We start from the raw sequence: 25001 nt of genomic DNA, 5'->3' as shown, positions 1-25001 counted from the left end.
ACTATGCAGTGCATATAACTTAGTCTGCATCGTGGAAAGACAATCCCAAGCTGGAACAACACCTTAGGATTTTTAAAGGCAAAAGCCACTGACGTACACATGACAGAGATATGGCAACGGTCTTGTTTTTGCTTATTAGCATCTTTTTACTTTTTCTTTTAAACACAAACATTTATTCTTCGGGTTAGGGATTGCCCTCTAATGCCTGAACTTCAGCACATTTCAGCAACGGACACCTTATTATGTGGTTTGTTGTGGAAAGGTGTGATATTAATTATTTCTCTTTCTTTGTACAGTTCATACAGGAATTTCTGATTTTGCAACCACAGAATTTAACTCTAATCAACTACACAGCTTGCATTTTATTTCCACATTAAAAAAAATTAAATAATAATTAAACTGGGGGGCCATATTAGCTAATCAGAATCCATATTTGGGAGCCCAGACTTGCTTTCAAAGCAATGGGACTTTGGCTCATTCAGGTTTATATGCAAGGGTCTTGAAAGGAAAGTTCAGAAATGAGGCCCATTCAGGCGACAAAGAGAGGAATATTTGTTTTCAGTGGTGTAATGTAACAAAGTAAAAAAAAACTTTTACCTTTAATCTACTACATTTCCTAATTAAAATGTATACTTTTACTCAGATACATTTCCCCTAAGTATATGCGTTACTTACTACAAAATAGTCAGAAGAACACAGACTGCAGGAAAGCAGGTTTGAATCAGTGGTCTGGCGTTTGCAAGTTAGACTCCTAAAACACAAAACCAAAACCTGCAAAACCTGATGTGTGCACAGCCGTGGGTGATTTGCGTCGAGGCTGGGGTGTGCGATATTCAGCATCGTCTGCGATAATATGGTAAGTGTTGCTGTAATGATGTGCAATCTGATGTTATGAAGTAGTCTATATCACCAAATCACACACAGAGTGTATTAAAGTCTATTAAAACTCAAAAGTCTAGGCATTCTAAATTGTTGATTGCAAAAAATGCTTCTGTATGCTTTTTATATTGATATAATTTAATATAGGCCTAGTTAACTTAAGCTATATCACACAAAGAGTACCGTTTTTTCTACAGACGCATGAACACATTAAATAATACATTTATACAAGTTCATTAAAGGAATAAGTGACTTCTATTATAGACATAATATTGCTTGTTTCTGCTCAATTTTGCAGACGAAAATAGTTCGAAACAAAATCACAGCACTGTTTTGCGTCTCTGAGCAATGGACGGTGTTTATTTACTGAATTAATCAGCTTTTTGAACGAATCAGTTGAATAAATGACTCAATGACTCAATCATGAACATGAACATTTAAATTATTTCAAATATCAGTATTCAATGTTTTATGTAAAAAAACAAACAAAAAACATTAGGCCTATTTATACAACTGTATCTGCAGTTTAAATCCCCTCTGAGATACATAAACTGTGTAAATACATGCTATTTCAGATGCAGAATGAAATGTTTTTTTATACCAGAAGAAGTGCTTCTTATTCTTACCCTAAAATACTAAATGGAAGGAATAGTTAAAACTGAACAGAAACTTGCTACTCAAGCTGTGTATGATCATTTATATATATATTATTCAAGTGATATTCTAGACGGTGCCTTCAACTTCTACCAAAGTCATTTTCTGGTAAGATATCTGTGCTTTTACTTGACTTTCAGGTACTTTATACACCACTGATTATTTTCACGTGATCTCATTAAATCATTCATTCACAATCTACAGTTGTTTATTGTCTTTCCAACAGTGTATTATCCAGTGCCTATATGTAGCATAATATGAAAGTTTCAAGAGGTTTAATGATACTATCTGTAAAAAAAAAAAAAAAAAAAAAAATCAGTTAAGTTAATTTAAAAACAAACACTGGAAGGTGCGGTTGCCAGAATTTTACCATTAAAAAAAGAAAAATACAGTAGTGACATTTTTGGTTTTACAGATTTAATTTAAATTTACATTTAAATACCACATTTTATTAACTGATTATAATTTAAATATAACAAACTACTGAAATTCTGAAATCCATTTAGTACCCTTGCAATACATTAATAACCATAAAAGCAGGCGGTGATGAGAACGTCACATGATGAACCAAAGCTCATCATAAGCAGCTTTTTCATAAGCTGAGCAGGTGAAGGTGCACAATGTCATTCACACAAATACTCAACTCCATCATGGTAACACACGACACTAATGTAATGCACATAAACATTCATTTAACAACATCAGATGTAACACAAGCCTAATGAGCATAACTGATAAGAAAACTTAGCTACTTAAAAAATAGTAAGTTCAGTGAAAAACATCAAATGTGAAATGTAAAGCAGGGAATTCTGGGAATGTCAGTTAAAGGGGGGGGGGGGGGGGGGTGAAATGCTATTTCATGCATACTGAGTTTTTTACACTGTTAAAGAGTTGGATTCCCATGCTAAACATGGACAAAGTTTCAAAAATTAAGTTGTACGTTTGAAGGAGTATTTCTGTTCCAAAAATACTCCTTCCGGTTTGTCACAAGTTTCGGAAAGTTTTTTCCGAGTATGGCTCTGTGTGACGTTGGATGGAGCGGAATTTCCTTATATGGGTCCTAAGGCACGTCTGCCGGAAGAGCGCGCGCTCCCGTATAGCACAGCACTGAGAGCACAGACATTCACTGATCAGAGCGAGAGCGTCGCGAAATGTCACAAAAGGAGTGTGTTTTTGGTTGCCAGGGCAAGACAACCCTGCACAGATTACCAAAAGAGAAACAGCATTAAGGGACCAGTGGATGGAGTTTATTTTTACAGAGCATCAACGGAGTTGTGCAAGTGTTTTTGTTTGTTCCCTGCATTTCGAAGATGCTTGTTTTACAAACAAGGCCCAGTTTGACAATGGATTTGCATATCGTTTATTTCTTAAGGATAATGCAGTCCCAACGAAAAAGGGTCATGATCATGTGTTGGAACCGCATGCGGTGAGTAAAACTGCTTCAAATATCTCTGTGTTGTTAACTTAGCTATCAGCGCGTAAGCACATCAAGTAAACAACATGCGATGTTGTCATCAAACTGCACTTTCCACATGTAACTTACAGCTTAAAAAAAAAAAAAAAAGACGACAAAGTGGAACTTAGTCATTTTCCAAAACCGCTAAGCAAATATATACAGTCTCAGTACATACCACATAGAGACTGATTGCTGATGCTGCTCTTGTTAAATTTCAGCCTCTGGATCTGATTCGGGATCATAAATATACGCTTAATCTGACTTTTAGCCATGGTTTGTTTTGGACCCTCTCAACGCAAAAGCCTACTTGCGCTTGTGATTCTTTAGCTCCGCCAACACATCACGCCTCCAGACGGTCGTGTTTTTCCGGAAAAAATCGGCACAGACTATCTTTCTCTTGTGAATATAATAAAACTAAAGACTTTTTGGAGTTATGAAGGATGCAGTACTACTCTATAGGTACTCAAGATTAACAGGATATTGAGTGAAAACGAGCATTTCACCCCCCCCTTAAAGATTTTTCACTGTATATTACATTCCTTTTCACTTCCAAAAACCTTTTCAATATTTCAAAGGAATGCAATCATTGATAATACTACTATAAACTGTAAAACAAAAAACCGTATCACAAGATGAGACAATGATAAAGTTGTTTTAGACACTGGCCTGGTTTCACAGAAAGGGCTTAGGTTAAACCAGGATTAGGCAATAGTTTAATTAGGACATTTTCATGAACGTGCCTTAGAAAAAAAACATCAGTGGTGTGCATCTTGAGACAAAACAAAGGCACTGACATATTTTAAGATCAATCAGTGCAATTTTCTTTCAGTTGAAACTGCTCAGATCTACATTTTAGTCTTAAGCCTTGTCTGTGAAACCAGGGTACTGTGTCTAACACAATACTGTGCTTTCAGTATTTACAGGTAATTGTACTCTTACAGGTACCATCACTAACATTAACTGCATAAGAACATCATGATTATTGCTGGGTTTTCACTGCACAACAACACAAAATTGCCATAAATATTGTTGCAAGCTGCAGTGAGTTAATTCATTTAAGGCAAAAAAAAATAAATAAATAAAAAATAAATTGCCCCATAAAATCCAGGTTGGATTGTTTGTCCGCATATTTGTACAGAAGTACTTGAGGAAAGGAAAACAAACCTTGTCCTGTCAAAATTCCTAATCACATGATTGCTGTGCTGATCTACAGCATGATGCTGTCTATGAAGAGTTAGTGCACTCTCAAGATAGAATAACACACAGCTGATGTCAATGTCTTGTGTGGATGAGCAACAAAAAATACATCATACAGATACATACAAGCAGTCATGATCAAGATCTGTCAGCTAGGCTAAACTCTGAGCTTGTGTTTGCCTTGTACCTTCTACTGAGGGCTCTTACCCTTAAAATACAACTGCTCAAATCAACAATGACAGCAGAACAGATGAAAGTAGCTTTAGTGAAATACTGATCCGGCCTTTAAGCCACTGCAAAACCAAACATATGAGAATTCATCTTCTTAAAGGGATACTCCACCCAAAAATGAAAATGTTGTCATTAATCACTTACCCCCATGTCGTTCCAGACCCATAAAAGCTTTGTTTTATCTTTGGAACACAATTTAAGATATTTTGGATGAAAACCGGGAGGATTGAGACTGTCCCATAGACTGCAAAGTAAGTCACACTGTCAAGGTCCAGAAAAGTATGAAAGACATCGTCAGAATAGTTATTCTGCCATCAGTGATTTAACCGTAACGTTATGAAGCGATGAAAATACTGTATGTATACGAAGAAAACAAAAATAATGACTTTATTCAACAATTTGTCTCAATGTCTCTACACATCAGCATAGCGCCATTTTGGAGAATATGAGCTGAATGCAAGCAGTTTACGCTCTTCTGTTACGCACCACAAGGATATGTTTTCTATGTGTATTTACACTTTGATTTGAAAGAAAACAGCACATCCTTGTGGTGCGGCTGACACAGAAATCGTACGATGCTTGCGCCCACAGATATTCTCAAAAATGGTGCTACGGTTTATTTGCATACAAAAAGTATTCTCGTCACCTCATAATGTTACGGTTGAATCACTGATGGCAGATGGACTATTCTGACGGTGTCTTTCATACTTTCCTAGACATTGACAGTGTAACTTACTTGGCAGTCAATGCGACTCCCTGTTTTCATCCAAAATATCTTACATTGTGTTCTGAAGAAGAACAAAGCTTTTACGGGTTTGGAATGACATGGGGGTAAGTGATTGGTGACAAAACTGTCATTTTGGGGTGGAGTGTCCCTTTAAGGACGCAATCATAGTCAGTCTAAAACAATGCTGTTTTATGCATTGTTTTAGAACCGAAGAAGTGAAAGATGCAAGGAAAGAAATATCAAGGACTTTCTGGGCCAGACGTTTTCATCAGACGCTACACACACCCTGGTGAACAAGCGCTCGCACCGGCCAGCACAAGGGAAGCTGATGAGTCACAGCCCATCTCAGAACACTGGCCTTTGCACAAACCCCAATGTAATGATATTTGTTATTCACAAGGAACTTTAAAATACTGTTACAAAGCCAAGTAAGAGGAAGAGACTGAGTTTTTAAAAGTGAGCATAAATATTAATATATTAACGATGATTTCTCATTTTTCCTATTGAAATATTCAGTACATATTGCCTTGTCCACAGGACATAAAGAAAAACTGAAAAAGATCACTGAGACTCAAAAAAATACTTTAAATCAGTTTTTAGTTTCTTTAGAAATTATTTATCTGTGTCTTGAACAGCCCAAAATGTTCACTTTATCTTAGTTACAAAATACAAATTTTCATCTCATTGTTCAGGTGCAAGAAGTTCACCAAACTGTGAAAACACTATTAATGTGTAAAGAGGTGTGAAGTGAGCAGGGCATGGGGTCCATCACAGAATGGAAATGTACAGTAAGACTCTTTTAATCAACCTGATGATCATCTTATGGGACGATGCCTCAAATCTACTGAAACTAATCAGATCTCAATCATGATGTCTCTCTGTCTTCCTGTTCAACCTCCTTCTTTGACTACTGGGCACAGTTTAAAAGGTTAACACACCTCTGAGAGCTATGAGCAAGAGAATGCTGTGCTAGAAGTATAGACAGTTTAGCCCTTTTTATGCACGACATCCTCTAAAGCAGTCAGTCTTTAACCAATCAGAGTGCTGCATTCATAAACATTCAGATTATCCATCATTTAGGACTTTTTTGTGTCACTGCATATCATTATACGTCTACATAAAATGAAAATATTTGTTTTATTGAAGTGATTATGGAAAATACCACAAAAAAGACTGATGTAAAATAATGTAATAATACTTAAAAATATGCTTTAAATTGATCAAAAGTGACGGTAAAGACATTTATAACATATTTAATAATGTCAAATAAATGTTGATCTTTTGAATTTCCTATACATCAATGAAAAAGAAAAAATATATCACAGTTTCTACAAAAATATTAACTATTTTCCACATTGATAATAATGAGAAATATTTCTTAAGCAGAAAATCAGCATATCTGAATGATTTTTGAAGGATCATGCGATACTGAAAACTAATGACTCCTGAAAATACAGGAATAATTTACATTTGAAAAGATATTAACATAAACAACAGCTATTTTTATTATAATCATACTGTACTTTGAATACTGTAATCATACAGTATTTGTTTTTGCAATATTTTAGATTTTTGTTTTTAATCTTACCGACCCCAAACTTTTCAACACAACACACACACACAAACGCATGCACCGGATGCATCGGAGGGCTAAATTTGATATTTCCATGAAGGTTTGGAGTAGGATGCTGATGCAATGACAGATATTCTTATGAAGGAAGAAAGTGCTAAAACGGCACCATGACAAACTGAAGTGTTAACAGGCATCTGTGAGCAGTGTGAACTTCCTCATTGTTAAATCGTGATGCAGCAGTCTTCTCCAGGCCTGCATTACAGAGAATGGCCACATATCGTTCAGCCATTTAATTAATGAACACTGAGCTCGAGAAGACATCTACCACCGGCACTGTCGATGAGTAACAGATAGCACTAAAGCACACAGACTCTCTCGACTACTCCTGTCTCAATCACACGCTCTCTTACAGCTCACATATCTTTCTGAGCTCCATCGGTCTTCCCATTGCTCCCCAATACCGACATTTCAATGCAAAAGTCATTCTTTTAATGCATTATTTTTTTAAGATAAACGTCAAAGCAGCTCTTACTGTTGAGCATCTGAATTAATCTAGAAATCTATTTCCTCTGTATTTAAAGGCCTAAAGATAGCTGCACTTGACAGTGAACAGTCTTTTGTAACATGGTGCTGCTCCCACACTGTCAGAGTGGAATGGAAGTAGCCTACCTGCAGATGTCATGTTACATCAGATTTTTTCCATCACTAAAAAGAGAAAAGGTTAACATGACTCTTGGCCTCATTGATTGGTAGCGCAGCCATGATGAAATAGTGGTCCCTGCAGAATAAACCAATAAAGCTAAAGGTGACACTGCGGGGGATTCAAAGAAGTTATCTTTATCGCAATAGATTTCACGTTCAGATGGAAAAAGATCAACTGGTATTTGTTCTTATTCTTTCCCAAGTCAGAAGAGGATTGCTTGGTCATTGTGCATTATTTCCACTCCACTTATACGCTGGACCTCATGTTCAAAGGTAAATCCCGTTAAACATATTTCACAATACATTCAGAATATACAGTTTCAGGACTATTAGAATTATTATTTACATTATTTTAATAGCAATTAAGCACTTAATTTGCCCCCCAAAAAACATTGCAACTCAATTATAAAGTGAAATGTCCAAATATGCTGCAATAATTTCATTGTATTTGTATATATTATAAATAGTGTATTTATGCGTGTGTGTGTGTGTGTATTCTTATAATATATTCTTATATCTTATATATTATATTATATATATACACACACACACACACACACACACTTATTACAAAATTTTATTAAAACTTATTAAAATTCAGAGACATTATTTTTTGCTTATTCTTATTATATAGTGTATGTAATGAACTGAGAGCAGAAAGTGCTTAATTGCTATGAAAAAATAAACAATGGAAAAAAATATGATTTCTAAAACTGGGATTATCTCTTCCTGGTTTCTTATTATAGCACAGTCTTGTACTTCTTTCCTCTGAATTTAGGGTGTAATATGTGACCCTGTTTGTGAAATCCATGTTAAAGTCTTAAAATCTAATTATGAGAGACAAACACCAAAGTTTGATTTCAACCATTAATTTCACTATATGATTTTCACTATATGATCTTTGACATGGCCAACATTAAAAATATAAAGGTTATATTTTAACAGAATGTTCTACATCTTTATGAAGGATGATTTAATGTATAAAACAGTAAATAAAAAAAAAATAAAAATAAAAAAGGGGGTAGGGGTAGGGTAGGGTAGGGTCACATATGACCCGGACATTCTTGACAGGTTTGATGAGATTCGCCTGTTCTATAATTGACAATGAACACAAAGCATACATTTCAGACCACACTGAATACTCCAAATCCGACTCCAATGAGATGTGCTTTTTGTCCACCATCAAAAAAAGCTGCCTTCAAGAAACCTCACTACATCCGTTTCTCCAGGAGACACCATTGACCTGCTCTGTTGAATATAGGCAGGAGCAGTGAATGCGCAGTCTCAGTGCGGAACGAAGGTTTCTGACACACCAGCCAATGTTGCCAAAGCAGCAAAAAATGCATCTCATTTCATCAGGTCCTCAAAAGCAAACATGCATTAAATGATCACAGAGGTGCACAAGAGACAAAAGACACCGAGGACCCTCCCTCAGTGAAAATTGGGATCTAAATCTTTTTGTCTGTTCATTTTGAACGGTAGCATAAGCCACAGTTGGCACATAATCTCTAGACTGTCTGCTATACGGTTTTATGTTATAGCTACCATAACGCAGATCCATAGGGAAATATTACTATGGTAGCCAGATGCATTTCATCGGGACACAGACGGAGCATCAAATGCGGCGTAATTTGACTGATCTCATTCGTGAAGCGCACAACACTGAAATGAAAGTGGGGGTTGTTAATGCAGATTATGGAGCCACTTTCACCTCCATCGCGTGTGGAAATGAAAAGCGCGTACTCTAATGATATCTCCAGACAATAAATGCACCGTCTTACCTGCGCTGTGCGAGAGATCAATGCAAGACTCGCTGAGGATGTTCGGGTCACTTTGAGATCTGCCTCTGTGCAGGAGACATTTGTCTATTCCGTCCGATGAAGCCATGAGGAGAGCTGTGAATAAAATATTGAAATCCCTTTCAGAGGCAGTCAAACCCGACGGTGAGGAGGATGCGTCTCGGTCTAAGAGCATCCAGCAGCAGGCATGCTGAATTAGAGCCCTCTACAGTGACTGTGTGTGTGTGTGTGTGTGTGTGCAAGGGGTAGGAAACCGAGTGTGTCTGTCATGAGGGTTGGGGTATTTGTGTGTGTACGCGCTTCACTATGACCCACTGACAATACAATTATTTATTTTTAATTTTTACAGACCTTGTTGCGGTGAATCAGTGTATTTGAGATTTGAGGTGAACGAATTATTTCGCTCGCTTATTTAGCCTAAGTCTTAATTAATAATAATAAAAAAACAGTCTAATCTTTTTCTTTTCTATCTGTTTTCTTTTTAATTATTATATTATTTAAAAAACTTCCTATTAAGCTAACTGAGACTTGTTATAGCACTTTTATATCATTGCTATTTTGTTGATTTTGACTGCTTGCATTGTACTCATTTGTAAATCGCTTTGGATAAAAGTGTCTGAGGTATACAGGTGCATCTCAATAAATTAGAATGGACAAAACACAAAACACAATGGACCAACACCAGCAGATAACATTGCACCCCAAATCATCACAGACTGTGGAAACTTAACACTGGACTTCAAGCAACTTGGGCTATGAGCTTCTCCAGCCTTCCTCCAGACTCTAGGACCTTGGTTTCCAAATGAAATACAAAACTTGCTCTCATCTGAAAAGAGGACTTTGGACCACTGGGCAACAGTCCAGTTCTTCTTCTCCTTAGCCCAGGTAAGACGCCTCTGACGTTGTATGTGGTTCAGCAAATTCCTCGACCGGTCTGTGTGTGGTGGCCCTTGATGCCTTGACCTCAGCCTCAGTCCATTCCTGGTGAAGTTCACTCAATTTCTTGAATTGATTTTGCTTGACAATCCTCATAAGGCTACGGTTCTCTCGGTTGGTTGTGTATCTTTTTTTCCACACTTTTCCCTTCCACTCAACTTTCTGTTAACATGCTTGGATACAGCACTCTGTGCACAGTCAGCTTCTTTGGCAATGAATGTTTGTGGCTTACCCTCCTTGTGAAGTGTGTCAATGATTGTCTTCTTAACAACTGTCAGATCAGCAGTCTTCCTCATGATTGTGTAGCCTAGTGAACCAAACTGAGAGACCATTTTGAAGGCTCAGGAAACCTATTCAGGTGTTTTGAGTTGATTAGCTGATTGACATGTCATCATATTCTAATTTGTTTAGATTTTGTTAAATGTGAGCCAAAATCATCACAATTAAAAGAATCAAATACTTAAACTTCAGTCGTTGTGCAATGAATTTATTTAATACATGAGTTTCACAGTTTAAGTTGAATTACTGAAATAAATGAACTTTTCCACTACATTCTAATTTATTAAGATGCACCTGTAAATGTAAGTCCAGTGTTGCCAAGTCTGTGGGTTTCCCGCAGAATTGGGCTACTTTTACACTGTTGCAGTGGAATGTTTTCATTTGAAGCGACCAAAATAACATGTTATTTAGATACTGGAATGCAACTTTTATCCGAGGAACCCCACCAGAAAATGTGTAGGCCTATTTACAGTAAGAATGTGATTTTTAGGCAACCTCCCGCTCTCCCTCGTGAAGCCCATACGGAAGTGACTGTGACTGTAATTCATCAACTGGCTGCAAAAGGTAGTCAATCCCATAGACTCCCCATGTTAAAATTCCCAATGTTACAGCAGAATAAAACATGTTTACCGCCTGGTTCAAAAAATTATTTCTATATAGGTAATTTTGCCCTTCATGACAACTGTCAACGTCTAATGACGTTGTGTGCCTACTGGGCAGGTCTTGCATTTGAAGTGCAGACGTCAAGTCAAGTCACCTTTATTTGTATAGTGCACGCTTTATACAATGCTGATTGTGTCAAAGCAGCTTTACAGTGTCAAACAGGGAAATTATTTGTCAGTAATGCAAGACAACAACAAAATAATTTTTCCAGCTAAAGTCAGTTCATTGATGATTCAGTGAAGTCATCATCCAGTTCAGCACTCTTCGAATAGTGTCTGTGCAGTCAGTCCAGCATCCACAACTGAGCAAGCCAAAAGTGAGACAAAACCAGCATGGCATGGTTTCATTCCAGGCTGCAACACACGTCAGATTGTGCAGACACCTCTGTGATGAACATGTGATATGAGGGGTGAAGGCACAGAGTGTTTGCTCATCTCCAATACGTCTATAGGACGTTTCCTGTCAGATGTCAAATAGAATGTAGGTAAAACTGACATCTTAAAGATGTCTATCAGATGTTTGTACACAGCAGATGCTTTCCAGATGAAACAATCTTTAACAGACATCTAGCACATATGTGTGCTCTCTGGGAACTGAATGAATTTGGACATCTTATTCATAAACAAACCAAATAAACTTAGTAATTGGTTCATTTAAAGGGGGGGTGAAATGCTCGTTTTCACTCAATATCCTGTTAATCTTGAGTACCTATAGAGTAGTACTGCATCCTTCATAACTCCAAAAAGTCTTTAGTTTTATTATATTCATAAGAGAAAGATAGTCTGTACCGATTTTTCCCGGAAAAACACGACCGGCTGGAGGCGTGACGTGTGGGCGGAGCTAAAGAATCACAAGCGCGAGTAGGCTTTTGCGTTGAGAGCGTTTGGAAGCTAGTCTGGTAATACCAGACTCTGCTACTTCACTTTGCTTCGTAGACAGAGTCTTGAATGGCATAATAGAGAAGTGTTTTCTCTCTCGCTAGGGGGCGCTTGTCTGAAGTTTAAAATCATTGGTTACCCGTAAGCCAATCAGATACGTTTAGTTATGACGTATGTTCCGCCCCTGTACAGCCGCATCGAAGCATAGACATCATGCATTGAACTCAAATCGATGATTGAACTTCCACTGTAAACCTGTTGTAAACACATGATGATGCGAGCGAAATACCGGAGTGAACATGGCTGTAAACGACTTTTGCAGTTTGAAAAAGAGTTGAATGTTCTCCATAACAGAGCGAATTGCATCCCGTGTCTCGTTTCCCATTTCCGCGGTCGTTTCGGTTTTCGATTTCTCTAACCTACAATGTAAAACTCGGTGCTTAGCATCTACGTCACGGCTCTCAGCCCGCCCTCTGTTCGTTGATTGGCCCGGCTGTTTCCAGACCGGTGGCAAACAGAAAGCTCTGACGCTGTATCAGACTGAGTATAGAAGCGAAATGAAATTGAGCGGAAGTAGGAAGTCTGACATAGTCAGGCTATTTGGAAGCTGTGACAGCTGTGAAGGCTGAAACTGAACGAGAGCAGCAGCAGCAACAACTCGCTCCGAGCGGGGCTCGAACCCGGGTCTCCGGCATGGGAGGCGGACGCACTAACAAGGAGGCAGAGATATTTTAAGCAGTTTTACTCACCGCCTGCGGTTCCAACACACGATCGTGACCCTTTTTCGTTGGGATTGCATCATCCTTAAGAAATAAACTATAGGCAAATCCATCATCAAACTGGGCCTTGTTTGTAAAACAAGCATCTTCGAAATGCAGGGAACAAACACTTGCACAACTCCGTTGATGCTGTGTAAAAATAAACTCCATCCACTGGTCCCTTAACGCTGTTTTTTCTTTGGTAATCTGTGCAGGGTTGTCTTGCCCTGGCAACCAAAAACACACTCCTTTTGTGACATTTCGCGACGCTCTCGCTCTGATCAGTGAATGTCTGTTGTGCTCTCAGTGCTCTGCTATACGGGAGCGCGCGCTCTTCCGGCAGAAGTGCCTCAGGACCCATATAAGGAAATTCCGCTCAATCTAACGTCACACAGAGCCATACTCGAAAAAAACTTTACGAAACTTGTGACAAACCGGAAGGAGTATTTTTCGATCAGAAATACTCCTTCAAACGTACAACTTAATTTTTGAAACTTTGTCCATGTTTAGCATGGGAATCCAACTCTTTAACAGTGTAAAAAACTCAGTATGCAGGAAATAGCATTTCACCCACCCCTTAAAGAAAGAGAGTTCAGTATAATTCTAATGAAATGACTGATGACCATACACAATAAATGAAAAGAACTGATTTCAGAGGGCTCTGTGAAGTGAATTTTACAAGAGACTCACCACAAGGCACTCACACAAGCCAATAGTATAAAGACCTCTTCACACCAGAAATTATATTTCTAAAAGAAAGAAAGAATGCTTGACCTCTTTGAATTTGGGTGGATTTTGATCAGCCTCAGTGTTTTTATTGTTTATTAGCTGGAGGAAAAAATTATGAAAACTTTGTATGAACAAACATTAACTCTGCAGAAAGGGCCACAAACAAAGCTGAACAAAGCCAAATAAAAGGATTTGAAACACTGATAGGCTGCCAAGAGTCAGACAGAGTTGTTTAGTTACTGTAAAATTAACCAAGCAGCTTTCTTATTCAAATTAATTCATAATTACTTATTAATTATTATTAATAGCTGCCACAGGAACACTGAATGAATATGAATCTTTGGATAGGCTACTGCAGTCCAAATGTAATGAGTTTACATGAACAATAAACTGAATCATTTGCTGTTTAACATAAATGCTGATAATTTCATATTATTGTTATTATTATTATTTACTCTTTATTATTTGTTCTGCAGCGCAGAATTTACAATAAAATTTAGATCTCTTGTTGACAAAAAATTGTAGATTCCCGTCTCCCATTGGTCATATTTCTACATGCCCTTCTCTGATTGGTCAAAGCTGTCAACGACATTCAGGAAGTGTGTACAGTACAGGAAGCTGCGGCAAAAATGGCTGCGCACAGGAGCGGTTTGTCTTTAGTATGCATTTTATTTTTTTCTAGTTTAGCTCACCCCAGTAATTGTGACACGCTTGAAAAAGCAAACGATAATAAAGCAGAAAAACTGAGCATTTCAGAGGTTAATACTAATGGCGGTGTCGCTGGAGAGGATCTGAATGAAAGGCAATGGCTGTCGACGGATGTTGAGGTGGATAAAAGCGACGGCTCCAAAAACAGCGAGACTTTAACACCAGCACCAGCGAAAGATCAGTTTCAGGAGGAGCTGGTCATCCGGCCCCTGCACTCCGGAGACATTTATGCCAGCTTTCAGTTCCGCACACTGTGGGACACTGACTTCCTGCGCGAGGGACAGAAGGGTGAGCTGTCAATCATCACACTCAGAAATAGTCTCTGTACAACAACATCCAAATTAACACCTTTACTCCCTTCTCTGTCTCCCACATTAAATAATAACAATTGTAACGACGTCAAAATGATCAAATAATAGAGATGGAGAAATAGGAAACAAGTTTCATTGTTAAATGTCAGTGTAGCACTGGGGCTCCTTCATGAGATGTATCATGGCATGCCTTTTACACGGCATGAAGGAGTTCACATGTTTACTGGACAACTATTAGCTGCATTTATTTCTCTGTCTGTCGGAATGAATAGAAACTGAAAAATAAATAATGCGTAGACTGTTTATATTTGTTCACAAAAACTAGTTTCAAGCATTTAAACATAAGCCTTCAGATCAAAAAGTTTATGATAATAAGCAGTAGAATGTGGTGTTTATGAATTCTATTAATAGACTTTTATTTCCTTCCAATTTTTGAACTTAATTTTATGAACAAAGTATACATTTTACTCATCAAGTGTGATTCCTTGTAGTCGAAACTAATCAAATTCAGTGTAGTATTTTATATCATGGATCAAATGAATCGATTAGTGAATTAAACTAAATATGGTGTAGTATTTAAAAAAAGAAAAGGTCTAAAGAATACAATTAAATGTGGTACAGTATTTCAAATAGGAATGAAATTAACAGACTTGGTTATTAAAATTAAGTCTGGGGTACTATTTAAAATATGAATGAAATGAACAGGTTTTAGTCTGTACACTGTTGTGATTATGCTTGCCACAGAAGTAAAAGTTTGCATGAAGAGCTGATCCTTGCAAATATCACCTCAAGTCTTAACATTTGTTTGCATGATTCGTCTTTTTTGCCCACAGTTTCTCATTACCGGCTGTTCCCCAAATCCCTCGGTCAAGTGCTGTCCAAGTTCTCGGTGCGAGAGCTGCACATCTCGTTCACGCAGGGCTTCTGGAGGACCATGCAGTGGGGGCAGCCCTTCATCCCCTCTCCCCCGGGAGCAGAGCTGTGGGTGTGGTTCCACGACACCGTGAGCGAGTGAGCACCTACGTGTCCTTAAATTAACTGAGAAAACTCAAGAGACCTTGATTTATAAGCACGTTTGTATGATTCTGAAATTTGGACTGAATAAATTGCGACTCCGTAATGAACTAACTGTCCACTGAATTTTGTTCAATTCTCAGTGTGGATGGAAACTGGAAGGAACTTACCAACGTCCTCTCTGGGATCTTCTGTGCATCTCTGAACTTCATTGACCTGACCAACACTGTACAGCCCAGTGCTTCTTTTAAACCGCTGGGTCTGGGGAATGGTACGGCTCTTCCCGCTCATTGTATCCAGTTTTGGGGAAAGTTACTTTTAAAAGTAATCCATTTCAGTATTGCGTTACTCCTTAAAAAGCGAACTAATTACGTTACTTAGTTACTTTTTTTTTTTTAGTAATGCATTACGTTACTTTTGCATTACTTTTTAAATATGAGCAGGGCTTGATTGTTTTTAATATATCAAGTTCTATTTATTGCAAATGTAAAAGCCCTTTCACACCAAAAAGTAGAATGAATAAACCTGAAGGAAAAGTAAATCCATGTCTGTAGAGTAGAACGCAGGAGACGAAGGTTCAACACTCTTCAGCAATAAAAAAACAAACAAAAAAACAATGAAGCTCAATTGTTAGTTTATCTAAAGTCATTTTTGCTTATTAGCATTTTGCTTATTTGCTTATTATTTCAACGTATCATCAAAGGTCAGCAGTAAAGACATTGGTTGATAAAATGGGATTAGATGCATTTCGTGTTATTTAATATATTTAATTATTGCAGGTTTGTGTCATATTCTGAGTTTACATTTCACTGTTTTAATTCATTTTGATGAATTAAAAATCTGTTGCTTTTTTGTGAGTGGGATGAATTAATGCACATTCACATTTAGTCTAGCACTACGTCATGTTCACACAGCACACACGACTCATCTGTACTCTGATTTTTCCCAATATGGGAACCGGAGACCTGTCAGTCAATAAATGGGAAAACAAAGTAACTGGTGTTACAAAAGAAACTCTGATATTCTCTTGTTAATTAAAAAGTAATGTGTTACTTTCCAAGTTACTTAAAAAAGGAATCTGATAACATAATTCCCGTTACTTGTAATGTGTTACCCCCAACCATTAATCATATCATGCATTCACGCTGAGGAACTGAATCGCAGCTTTAATCGTTGGCAGTGTGAACTTACCTTTAGGGTTCAGTTAATGTCACATCAGCAGATGATTGGTTGTAGTGCTGTTCTTTATTTAAATTCACCCAATTAGTTCACGCTATACTTTTAAAGCAACAAAGTAAAATGTAATCTCTTTTTGACATGTGACTGATATCTTTCTCTCCACACAGCTACAGATCACCGTTTTTTACGCTACGCCACATTGCCACGTGAAATCGTCTGCACTGAGAATCTCACACCCTGGAAGAAGCTTCTCCCTTGTGGTTCTAAGGTTCACGTCATTAGCTGCAATTTAATAACAGGAAATTTAAAAAAAGGCAGTAACTAATTAAATTTATGGTTTTGCTTTTTACATTTTTTTTTCCTCCAGGCAGGTCTGGCGGTTCTCCTGAAGTCAGAGAAGCTGTTTCACAGCAGTTTCCACTCCCAGGCTGTTCACATCAGACCCGTCTGTCAGGTGAGCTTCTCTTCAAACGTTTCTTTAACAAAATAACAGAGAGAGATTCTGGCACAGGTTGTACTCTGTCTGGAAATGTCTTTGCATTCCTGATGACTCCTCAGATTTTCTCTCTTAGGATGAGCGATGCACAAGTAAAGCGTGGGAGCTGAGACAAACTCTCAATGTTGTGTTTGATCTCTACACTTCAGGCCAAGGCAAAAAGGGTGAGTAATAATGAACGTTTGATGTTAGAAGACTTCCTCCTTTTGTTCAGCGTGCCAACTAGGCATTTGTAGCTTGATTTACCTCAAGTGTGGAAAAACTGTGCGGCGTTCGAAACACTGCTCACCTGTTTTGAAAAAGACAATGAAACCATTTGAAAGATGAAAAAGTGAAATCAAAAAAAAAAAAAAGCATAAAAATGGCATTGACTTTGCAAAAGATTTGGTGCAGTGTGGTGTTTCTAATAATATAGAAAGTTGATGCTATGCTCAGTCCATCTGTATATTAATCATTATATTCCTCTTTTCACAGAATGGTCCCTGTTTAAGATGTTTTCTCGAACTCTGACAGAGGCTTGTCCTCTTGCTTCGTCTAGTAAAGTCTATGTGGACATCACAGACAACCCTGAGGTGAAACAGAAACAGAAACAATAAAATACTTTCTGCTGGGGAAAAAGAAGCTTTTTAAATCCTAAAATCCATGAATAATTTTCCACATGAGTGAGCTGCTGTCTTCAGTCAGTGTGAGTGTTGTGCTGTTTGTCCACCAGGGGGAGCTGTTCGAGTTGAGTCCTGCGACTCCTCTGCTCAGCCAAGCTGTGGTGCTGGGGGATCGCAGGACATACTCCGTGTTTGACCTGAGCCGAGCGGAGACGTTTGGCCAGTTACGTTCACTCAATCTCCTTCTGCGCTGGAAAGGAGACAGTGGTATGAATGCATTTAATAGCTGGAGACTATCTGATGCTTGCTATGTTTTATGCATGGTCATTATTCTGATCAACTATATATGTTATTGTTACAAGGTGACAATCTTAATGAGCTTCCGTCTGTGTTAATAGACCAGTCACACCAACTTCTTCTATGGTTCTTTCACTTTGTGCTTTAGGCGATATGCTGCGTCCTCTGCTGCATGCAGAGCGCTACGTGGCTGGTTTTGGGCTGCAGACAGGGGAAATCCACACTGTCATCTATAATAATCACCCATATCGAGCTTTTCCTGTGCTGCTGATGGATTCAGTGCCCTGGTACCTGCAGCTGTACATTCACACCCTGACAGTCACCAGCAAATCTCGTGATAACAAACCTAGTGAGTAGACACAGACTCACACTAGCACTGGTGCAAAATATATTGTGTACTTCAACCTTTATGTATGCTTTCTATACATTTATCACTTGTTTTAGGGCAATTCTTCAATTTAAGTCATTTTTGACTACCAGTACTTGAATCATCTTTAAATGTACTATATTTGCTATAATATATAGTTACTCTCAGGATTAGATGTATACATAATTACACATTTTTATGCACTGAAATGCCAGATGTATTAAACAAATCCAAAATGTGAAATTCCGATCAGGACTTTCTTGATTTTACAGTTTTATTAATCAGTTGTAGAGGGGAAGTTAAAACATCTGGGGAAGGAACAAGCCCAAAACAGAAAATTGCTGGCAAAAGTTATGTTTCAACACTCTTTAAAATGCGCACAATAATTTTTTTTTTTTATAAATCATCCTTAGTGGGCAGAACCAGTCCTGTGCTTAGGAGCAGAGAGAATACATACTTCATAAAGTTTGTGCTTTCTCCTGTAGGTTACATTCAGTACCAGCCTGCTAAAGACCGCCACCGTCCTCATCTGCTGGAGATGCTGATCCAGTTACCCCCTCACTCCATGACCGAGGTCACTGTACAGTTTGAAAGGGCCCTGCTCAAATGGACTGAGTACACACCTGATCCCAACCACGGCTTCTACGTTGGGTAAGACACTTGAGGGTTTTGAAAGCGCTCACCTCCAGGTTCTTTTGCATGTTAGGATTTTGTGTTCTCTTGCAATTCTTGACTGAAAAATAATTGTTGTTGAAGGATTTGTTGCACATCCCGTGTGCCACTCCCTATGTCTGACTGATGTACCATCAATATGTTCTTGCAGGTCCTCTGTCGTCAGTGCCCTTGTGCCAAGTATGGTTGCAATGAGCACCAACTTCACACAAGATCAACCATTGTTCAGCAGTTTGTAAGTATGAAGCGGCCTTGGTGTTAAAAGAGTAGTTCATCCAAAAATTAACTTTTTCTGGAAATGTACTCACCTTCAGGCAAACCAAGATGTAGATGAGTTTGTTTCTTCATCAGAACAGATTTGGAGATATATGACTGTTATTTGCTCACCAATGGATGCTCTGCAGTGAATGGGTGCCGTCAGAATGAGAGTCCAAACAGTTGATAAAAACATCACAATAATCCACACGTAATCCAAATCACTCCAGTCCACCAGTTAACATCTTGTGAAGTGGAAAGCTGCGCTTTTGTAAGAAACAAATCCATTTTTCAGGTGTTTTAACTTTGAACCATTTCTTCCAGCTAAAATATGAATCTTTAATCCATAGTATTTCTCCAGTTAAAAAAAATCATTTAGTCTGAATAAGTAGCGAAATATACACCGTTCAAGCTCTGTTTATAAGTAAAAACAGTCCAAAACATTTCTAAGCAAATATGTGTGTGGATTTTGATATGAGAGGAGAACAGGATGGACTTTATCACTGGAGGAAGCTTTATTATGGATTATGAAGTTTAAAAACATCTTGATGGATTTGTTTCTTTCACCCAGTGTGGATTACGTGTGGATTATTGTGATGTTTTTAATATTTGTTTGGACTCTCATTCTGACGGCACCCATTCACTGCAGAGGATCAATTGGTGAGCAAGTGATGTAGTCATACATTTCTCCAAATATGTTCACATGAGGAAACAAACTCATCTACATCTTGGCATTTTTGGGTGAACTATTTCTTAAATAGTAAATAAGTGTACCTTATTTGTTTTCTTTGTATATAACCTTTCACCTCTGACTTCCAGTGTCCCAGTCAAAGAAGAATCAAGCTACTTTGTGCGAGTGTACACCGAACCACTGCTGGTAAATCTACCCACGCCTGACTTCAGCATGCCCTACAATGTCATCTGCCTCACCTGCACGGTGGTCGCGGTGGGCTACGGCTCCTTCTACAACTTGCTGACCCGCACCTTCCAGGTGGATGAACCGAGTCCACCGCTGTCGAAACGATTGGCCAACCTCATCCGTCGCATGAGGGGAGTGCCACTGCTGGCCTAAACTACTGAGAGCATAAATGTCCATATTAGGACGTGATGCTTAAACGGCAGCTGCTGAAGTTTTAAGATGCTTGTCAGCCCTGGATCGACTCGATGCCAAGTAAATGCTCTGAACTTCTGTTGAACAAATGACCTGCCAAAATGGATTATCCTCCTTTTAAGGTTTTCTTTTGTGAGTCACACAAGCAAAGATTTGTCACATTGGTGTTGTTTTTGTCACACATGCAAAGATTAGCCACTTTTTTTGTTGTTGTTTTACTTTGTTTTTTGTTTTGTGAGTAACATATGCGAAAGATTAACCACCGTTTTGTTTTTATTTTTTTGCTTTCTGAGTCACTGATTTGTTTTGTTTTATGTTTTATCTTGTTTTTTGTTTTGTTTTCTGAGTCACAGAAGCAAAAGATTAACCACCTCTTTTGTTTTTATTTTTGTTTTTGTTTTGAGTGCTTTCTGAGTCACTGTTTTGTTTTATCTTGTTGTTGTTTTTTTGTTAGTCACTTAAGCAAAAGATTAGCCTCCATTTTATTTTTGTTTTGAGTGCTTTCTGAGTCACTGTTTTGTTTTTTATCTTGTTTTTTTGTTTTATTTTTTGTCACATAAGCAAATACATTTTTGCAGTATTGTTTTAAAAAAACGATAGCTCGCTGTCACATGAACATTTTTCAAAGGATCTACATGGTTCCGGCATCTGGGAGAAATATACATGCATGATGTTAAGTCGTTTCAGTCTACTCCACCCTTTTGAGAGCGTGACCAAGCCTCAGAAACACAGACACTACAATCCAAATACTCAAAATGGATGTCTTAAGAATGTGGCAAATATTTTCCATATTCTGTAATGCACTGATATTTAAATGTGTTGTTTTGAAAGATTGGACTGCTTTAATTGTTTTTTGCATTTGCCTCACCTCATAATGGCCTCCAGATTGGGTGTTACCTTTAACACTGGTTAACTTTCCTATAATAAACCGACTGGAAACGTTTTAAGAACAGTTTGACTCTTTAGTGCAACATTTTTTGGGTTCGTGCCTCAAAGGATTTTGCAGTAGATGGGATTTGTAGCTGATGGTGCTACACAACATCATGCCATAGGAAAGGAAGCCAAGCAACTGACAAAATATATTTATTTATCATTCAAAAGTTTGGAGCCTTAAATCTTTTTTTAAAGAGATTTTAAAATACTTCTAATATGTGATGCTCAAGAAACATTTCTTAAATATTTCTGAAAGTTCAAATGAACAACATTTATTATAAATGTCTTTTGAGTTTTAACATTCTTGGAAGCTGATGCACAATGAACCTCGGTTTAGCACTAATTCTCTTCATATTTGCACTTTCTTCTTCTCTATTTACATGACTAAATTGCTAAAAGTGCAGCATTACCCAGCATCCTCTGACTGTTTAATTTCTGGTAGGTTAGTACTTAAGTTCAAAGCTTTTCCATCACTGTCATGTTTTTGCTGACAAATACTTTGACCTTTTTACTGCCAGGCTCCTGGAGAGGATGGAAACGGAGGTCTCTTTCATTACAAGACGTGCCTGTGTTTGGGTCTCGGGGAGGGGAACTTGTACATTCCTAAGCACTGATGCCAATGAGCTGTTATGTGAGAAGAGAACAGCCAAACGAACACTGGCATACCAAAAATACCAACTCTTCAATGAAGCAATTTTCTTTGTTATTTTGTGGCCAAGAAAACACAACCACTGGAAGGTTTACTGAAACTATGAGGTTTAGTTGATGGTTAGAAATGAGGAAAACAACCTCTATGAATAAAGCACTAAATGGCTAAATAAATCAAGTATGCATGATTATGCAAAATCAATCCACCAAAGACTCCTTCATTAGGTTAAATCAGCACGGTTCACTGCATGCATGACCGCAGGTGGTTGGGCAACACTTCTGTTCAGCAGGACACTGGCCATCATGGTAACAGTATTCTGCACACATTGGAGTCCCCTTCGGGAGAGCACATCGACCCGGCTTCACTGCATGGACACAAACAGTGCTCAGTCTCAGATACACTGCACCAAACACTCAAAGCAACAGCATTTTACTTACAGAGGGAATTGTACTATAAGTTTTATTAAGTGTTTATTTGTTTTGTAAAGCCACTCTTTGTCTGGAATAGTACTGGATTATATATAATATGTAAAAATTATTAAATAAAATAAAACACAAACTGAAAGGCAATGCAAAAGCTACCCTCAAAAAAACAAAAATAATAATAATAAAATGTCCTACCTGTATAACAACGTAATAACATTAAATAATATGTATTATTATAATATAAAACAAAAAGAGGCAGAAAGAATATATATGTGTGCTACCCTGAACCACAAAACCAGTCTTAAGTGTACTTTTTTTTTTAAATTGAGATTTATGTATCATCTGAAAGCTGAATAAATAATATTTTCATTGATGTATGGTTTATTAGGATCAGACAATATTTTCCAATCTGGAATCTAAGGGTGCAAAAAAAATCAAAATACTGAGAAAATCACCTTTAAAGTTGCCCAAATGAATTCTTAGCAATGCATATTACTAATCAAAAATTAAGTTTTGATATATTTACGCTAGGAAATTTACAAAATATATTCATGCAACATGATCTTTTCTCAATATCCTAATGATTTTTGGCATAAAAGAAAAATCTATAATTTGTTTTTTAGGCTATTGATTAAAATATTCCCCAGCGACTTAAGACAGGGGCACACACATACACACACACACACACACACACACACACACACATATATATATATATATATATATATATATATATATATATATATATATATATATATATATATAAAATTATTGTTATAAAATGCCATGAGAAAGCTCAATAATATAATATAATATAATATAATATAATATAATATAATATAATATAATATAATATAATATAATATAATATTCACACCTGTATATGGAGCCATACATAGATGTCCACATCCATTGCTGCAGCATTTCTCACTGTTTGGACAGTCACTGTCATTGACACAGAACTCTGCACACATTCCTGCTCCAAATTTCCTGCGTGGACACACTCCCGGCTTTGCTGTAATACAGACACATGACAGAGGGACCATAGCACTGCATGCTGAGTGCCTTGAATATAAACTATTTCAGCCTTTCAGTGAAATGTAAGTTTAAACCAATGTGTTATTTGCTGTTTCTTACTGAAAGCAGGCGGCACACACACAGCCCCGCAGTCAAAGACACAGCATTTGTGTTCTTCAGAGCAGTCTTTATCAGAAACACATCCCCGACTGGACGGCACGACCGTCAGCTTCGCTGGACAGTGACCCTCCTCTACAGAAGAGCAGCATTACAGGAGAGATCAGGGAGTGATGCAAGAGTTTGACTCAGCATCTGTAAGTCAGTGGTTCTCCATTACGTGTCTCAAACTTTACTAACATTTTCACATATTTATCTGCTTCAGTTTTTTTTTTAAACAGGTATGTTGTAAAAGCACCTTGTATTTGAAGCTAGCTGACACAGTTTAGGTATAAATAGTAGATTTATAAACTATTTAAGCATTTTGATTCAAATCAACAAACTAATATATATATATATATATATATATTTCTACATTTACACTTATTTTGAGTTAATGGACTGAATACAATAAAAGCTTCAGACTTTTATTAAAGAACAAATGGTCTGTAGTAGTTATTGAAAAAGTTACAAGTTACAATTAACTCCCTTATAGTTAATTATAAGGGAGTTAAAATACAAAACATTTCGAAGAATTTGTTTCCAGGAATTATGACATACATGCCTAGTAAAAAAAAAAATCGTTACCATGTTAATATTAATATTATTGTTCTACAGTATTATATATATATATATATATATATATATATATATATATATACACACACACAATAGTCATAAATATATTTTTTTCTGAGAATGTATCTATTTAATCTGAACTAATGTACACGGTTCACCTTACACTGGACGTCTTTTATACTGTAGGTTTGTAAACTGTAATATGCCGAGATGTTTTGTCAGGTAAGTTTATGCCTGTCCTCGGGCGGCGTAATGAAGCTACAGAAACACGGATCTTCTCACCTGGAGCCGCGTCTGTGGTGGTCAAACATCCAGACAGACACAGAAACAGCACACTGACCGAGCAGCACCGAGCCGACATCCTCTCGACCTGCGACCACACGATGATGAGCTCGAGACTCGAGTCTGCTGCTGGAGGCGCGTGAACGAGCGAGCCGAGTCCGGTCCGGAGGGGCGGAGAGAGGCGCGAGGCACAAAACTTCAAACGAAACAAAAAAAAGTGTTGCTGGATCAAAACATCTGCTGAACTCCCCAACAGAAAATAGTCTATTCAGTTCTGCTTAATCCTTTAGAATACTTCATCATCATCATCATCATCATCATCATCATCATCATCACAGACCGTTAGGCCGGTGACACACTGGCTGCGTGGCGTGAGCGCCGCGTGTCTGAAGCGTCCCAGAAGCGTCCCAGAAGCGTGGCGGATTCTGTGTCTTTACACACCAGAAGCGTGCCTGACGCGGCGCTGGCGCGCTGCTGCTGTAGAGGA

At 37.8% G+C, this 25001-nt stretch overlaps 3 protein-coding genes across 5 annotated transcripts in view; 1 reads left to right on the top strand and 2 right to left on the bottom strand.

The window, feature by feature from the left end:
- Positions 1–9468, bottom strand: part of LOC127944828 (phosphatase and actin regulator 3-like) — a 58028-nt gene extending 48560 nt beyond the window's left edge. For 2 of the 3 annotated variants that reach the window (XM_052541134.1, XM_052541133.1), the window contains exon 1: positions 9201–9468. In XM_052541134.1, the coding sequence (XP_052397094.1) occupies positions 9201–9393 (193 nt within the window). In that variant the 5' untranslated portion in view covers positions 9394–9468. The remainder of the gene's footprint in view (positions 1–9200) is intronic. The other variant, XM_052541132.1, reaches the window with a different exon arrangement.
- Positions 9469–14043: 4575 nt separating this feature from the next.
- LOC127944890 (GPI transamidase component PIG-T) lies at positions 14044–21425 on the top strand. The gene is made up of 12 exons (XM_052541296.1): positions 14044–14457; positions 15314–15491; positions 15638–15765; positions 16841–16941; positions 17041–17127; positions 17246–17333; positions 17644–17741; positions 17882–18038; positions 18217–18417; positions 18921–19086; positions 19259–19342; positions 20182–21425. The coding sequence occupies exons 1-12, from the start codon at positions 14091–14093 to the stop codon at positions 20432–20434; spliced, it is 1908 nt and encodes a 635-aa protein (XP_052397256.1). The 5' UTR covers positions 14044–14090; the 3' UTR covers positions 20435–21425.
- A 720-nt stretch (positions 21426–22145) lies between these two features.
- Positions 22146–24835, bottom strand: LOC127944891 (perlwapin-like). The gene is made up of 4 exons (XM_052541297.1): positions 24515–24835; positions 23618–23749; positions 23358–23495; positions 22146–22419 (listed from the first exon to the last, which is right to left on the bottom strand). Exons 1-4 carry the CDS (start codon positions 24591–24593, stop codon positions 22286–22288), a joined length of 483 nt encoding a protein of 160 aa, XP_052397257.1. The 5' UTR covers positions 24594–24835; the 3' UTR covers positions 22146–22285.
- Between the last annotated feature and the right edge of the window lie 166 nt (positions 24836–25001).

Source organism: Carassius gibelio, chromosome A23 (assembly GCF_023724105.1).
Source record: "Carassius gibelio isolate Cgi1373 ecotype wild population from Czech Republic chromosome A23, carGib1.2-hapl.c, whole genome shotgun sequence".
Classification (NCBI taxonomy): Eukaryota; Metazoa; Chordata; class Actinopteri; order Cypriniformes; family Cyprinidae; genus Carassius; species Carassius gibelio.
The sequence above is the reverse complement of the archived record's forward strand: the minus strand, read 5'-3'. Positions and strand labels throughout refer to the sequence as shown.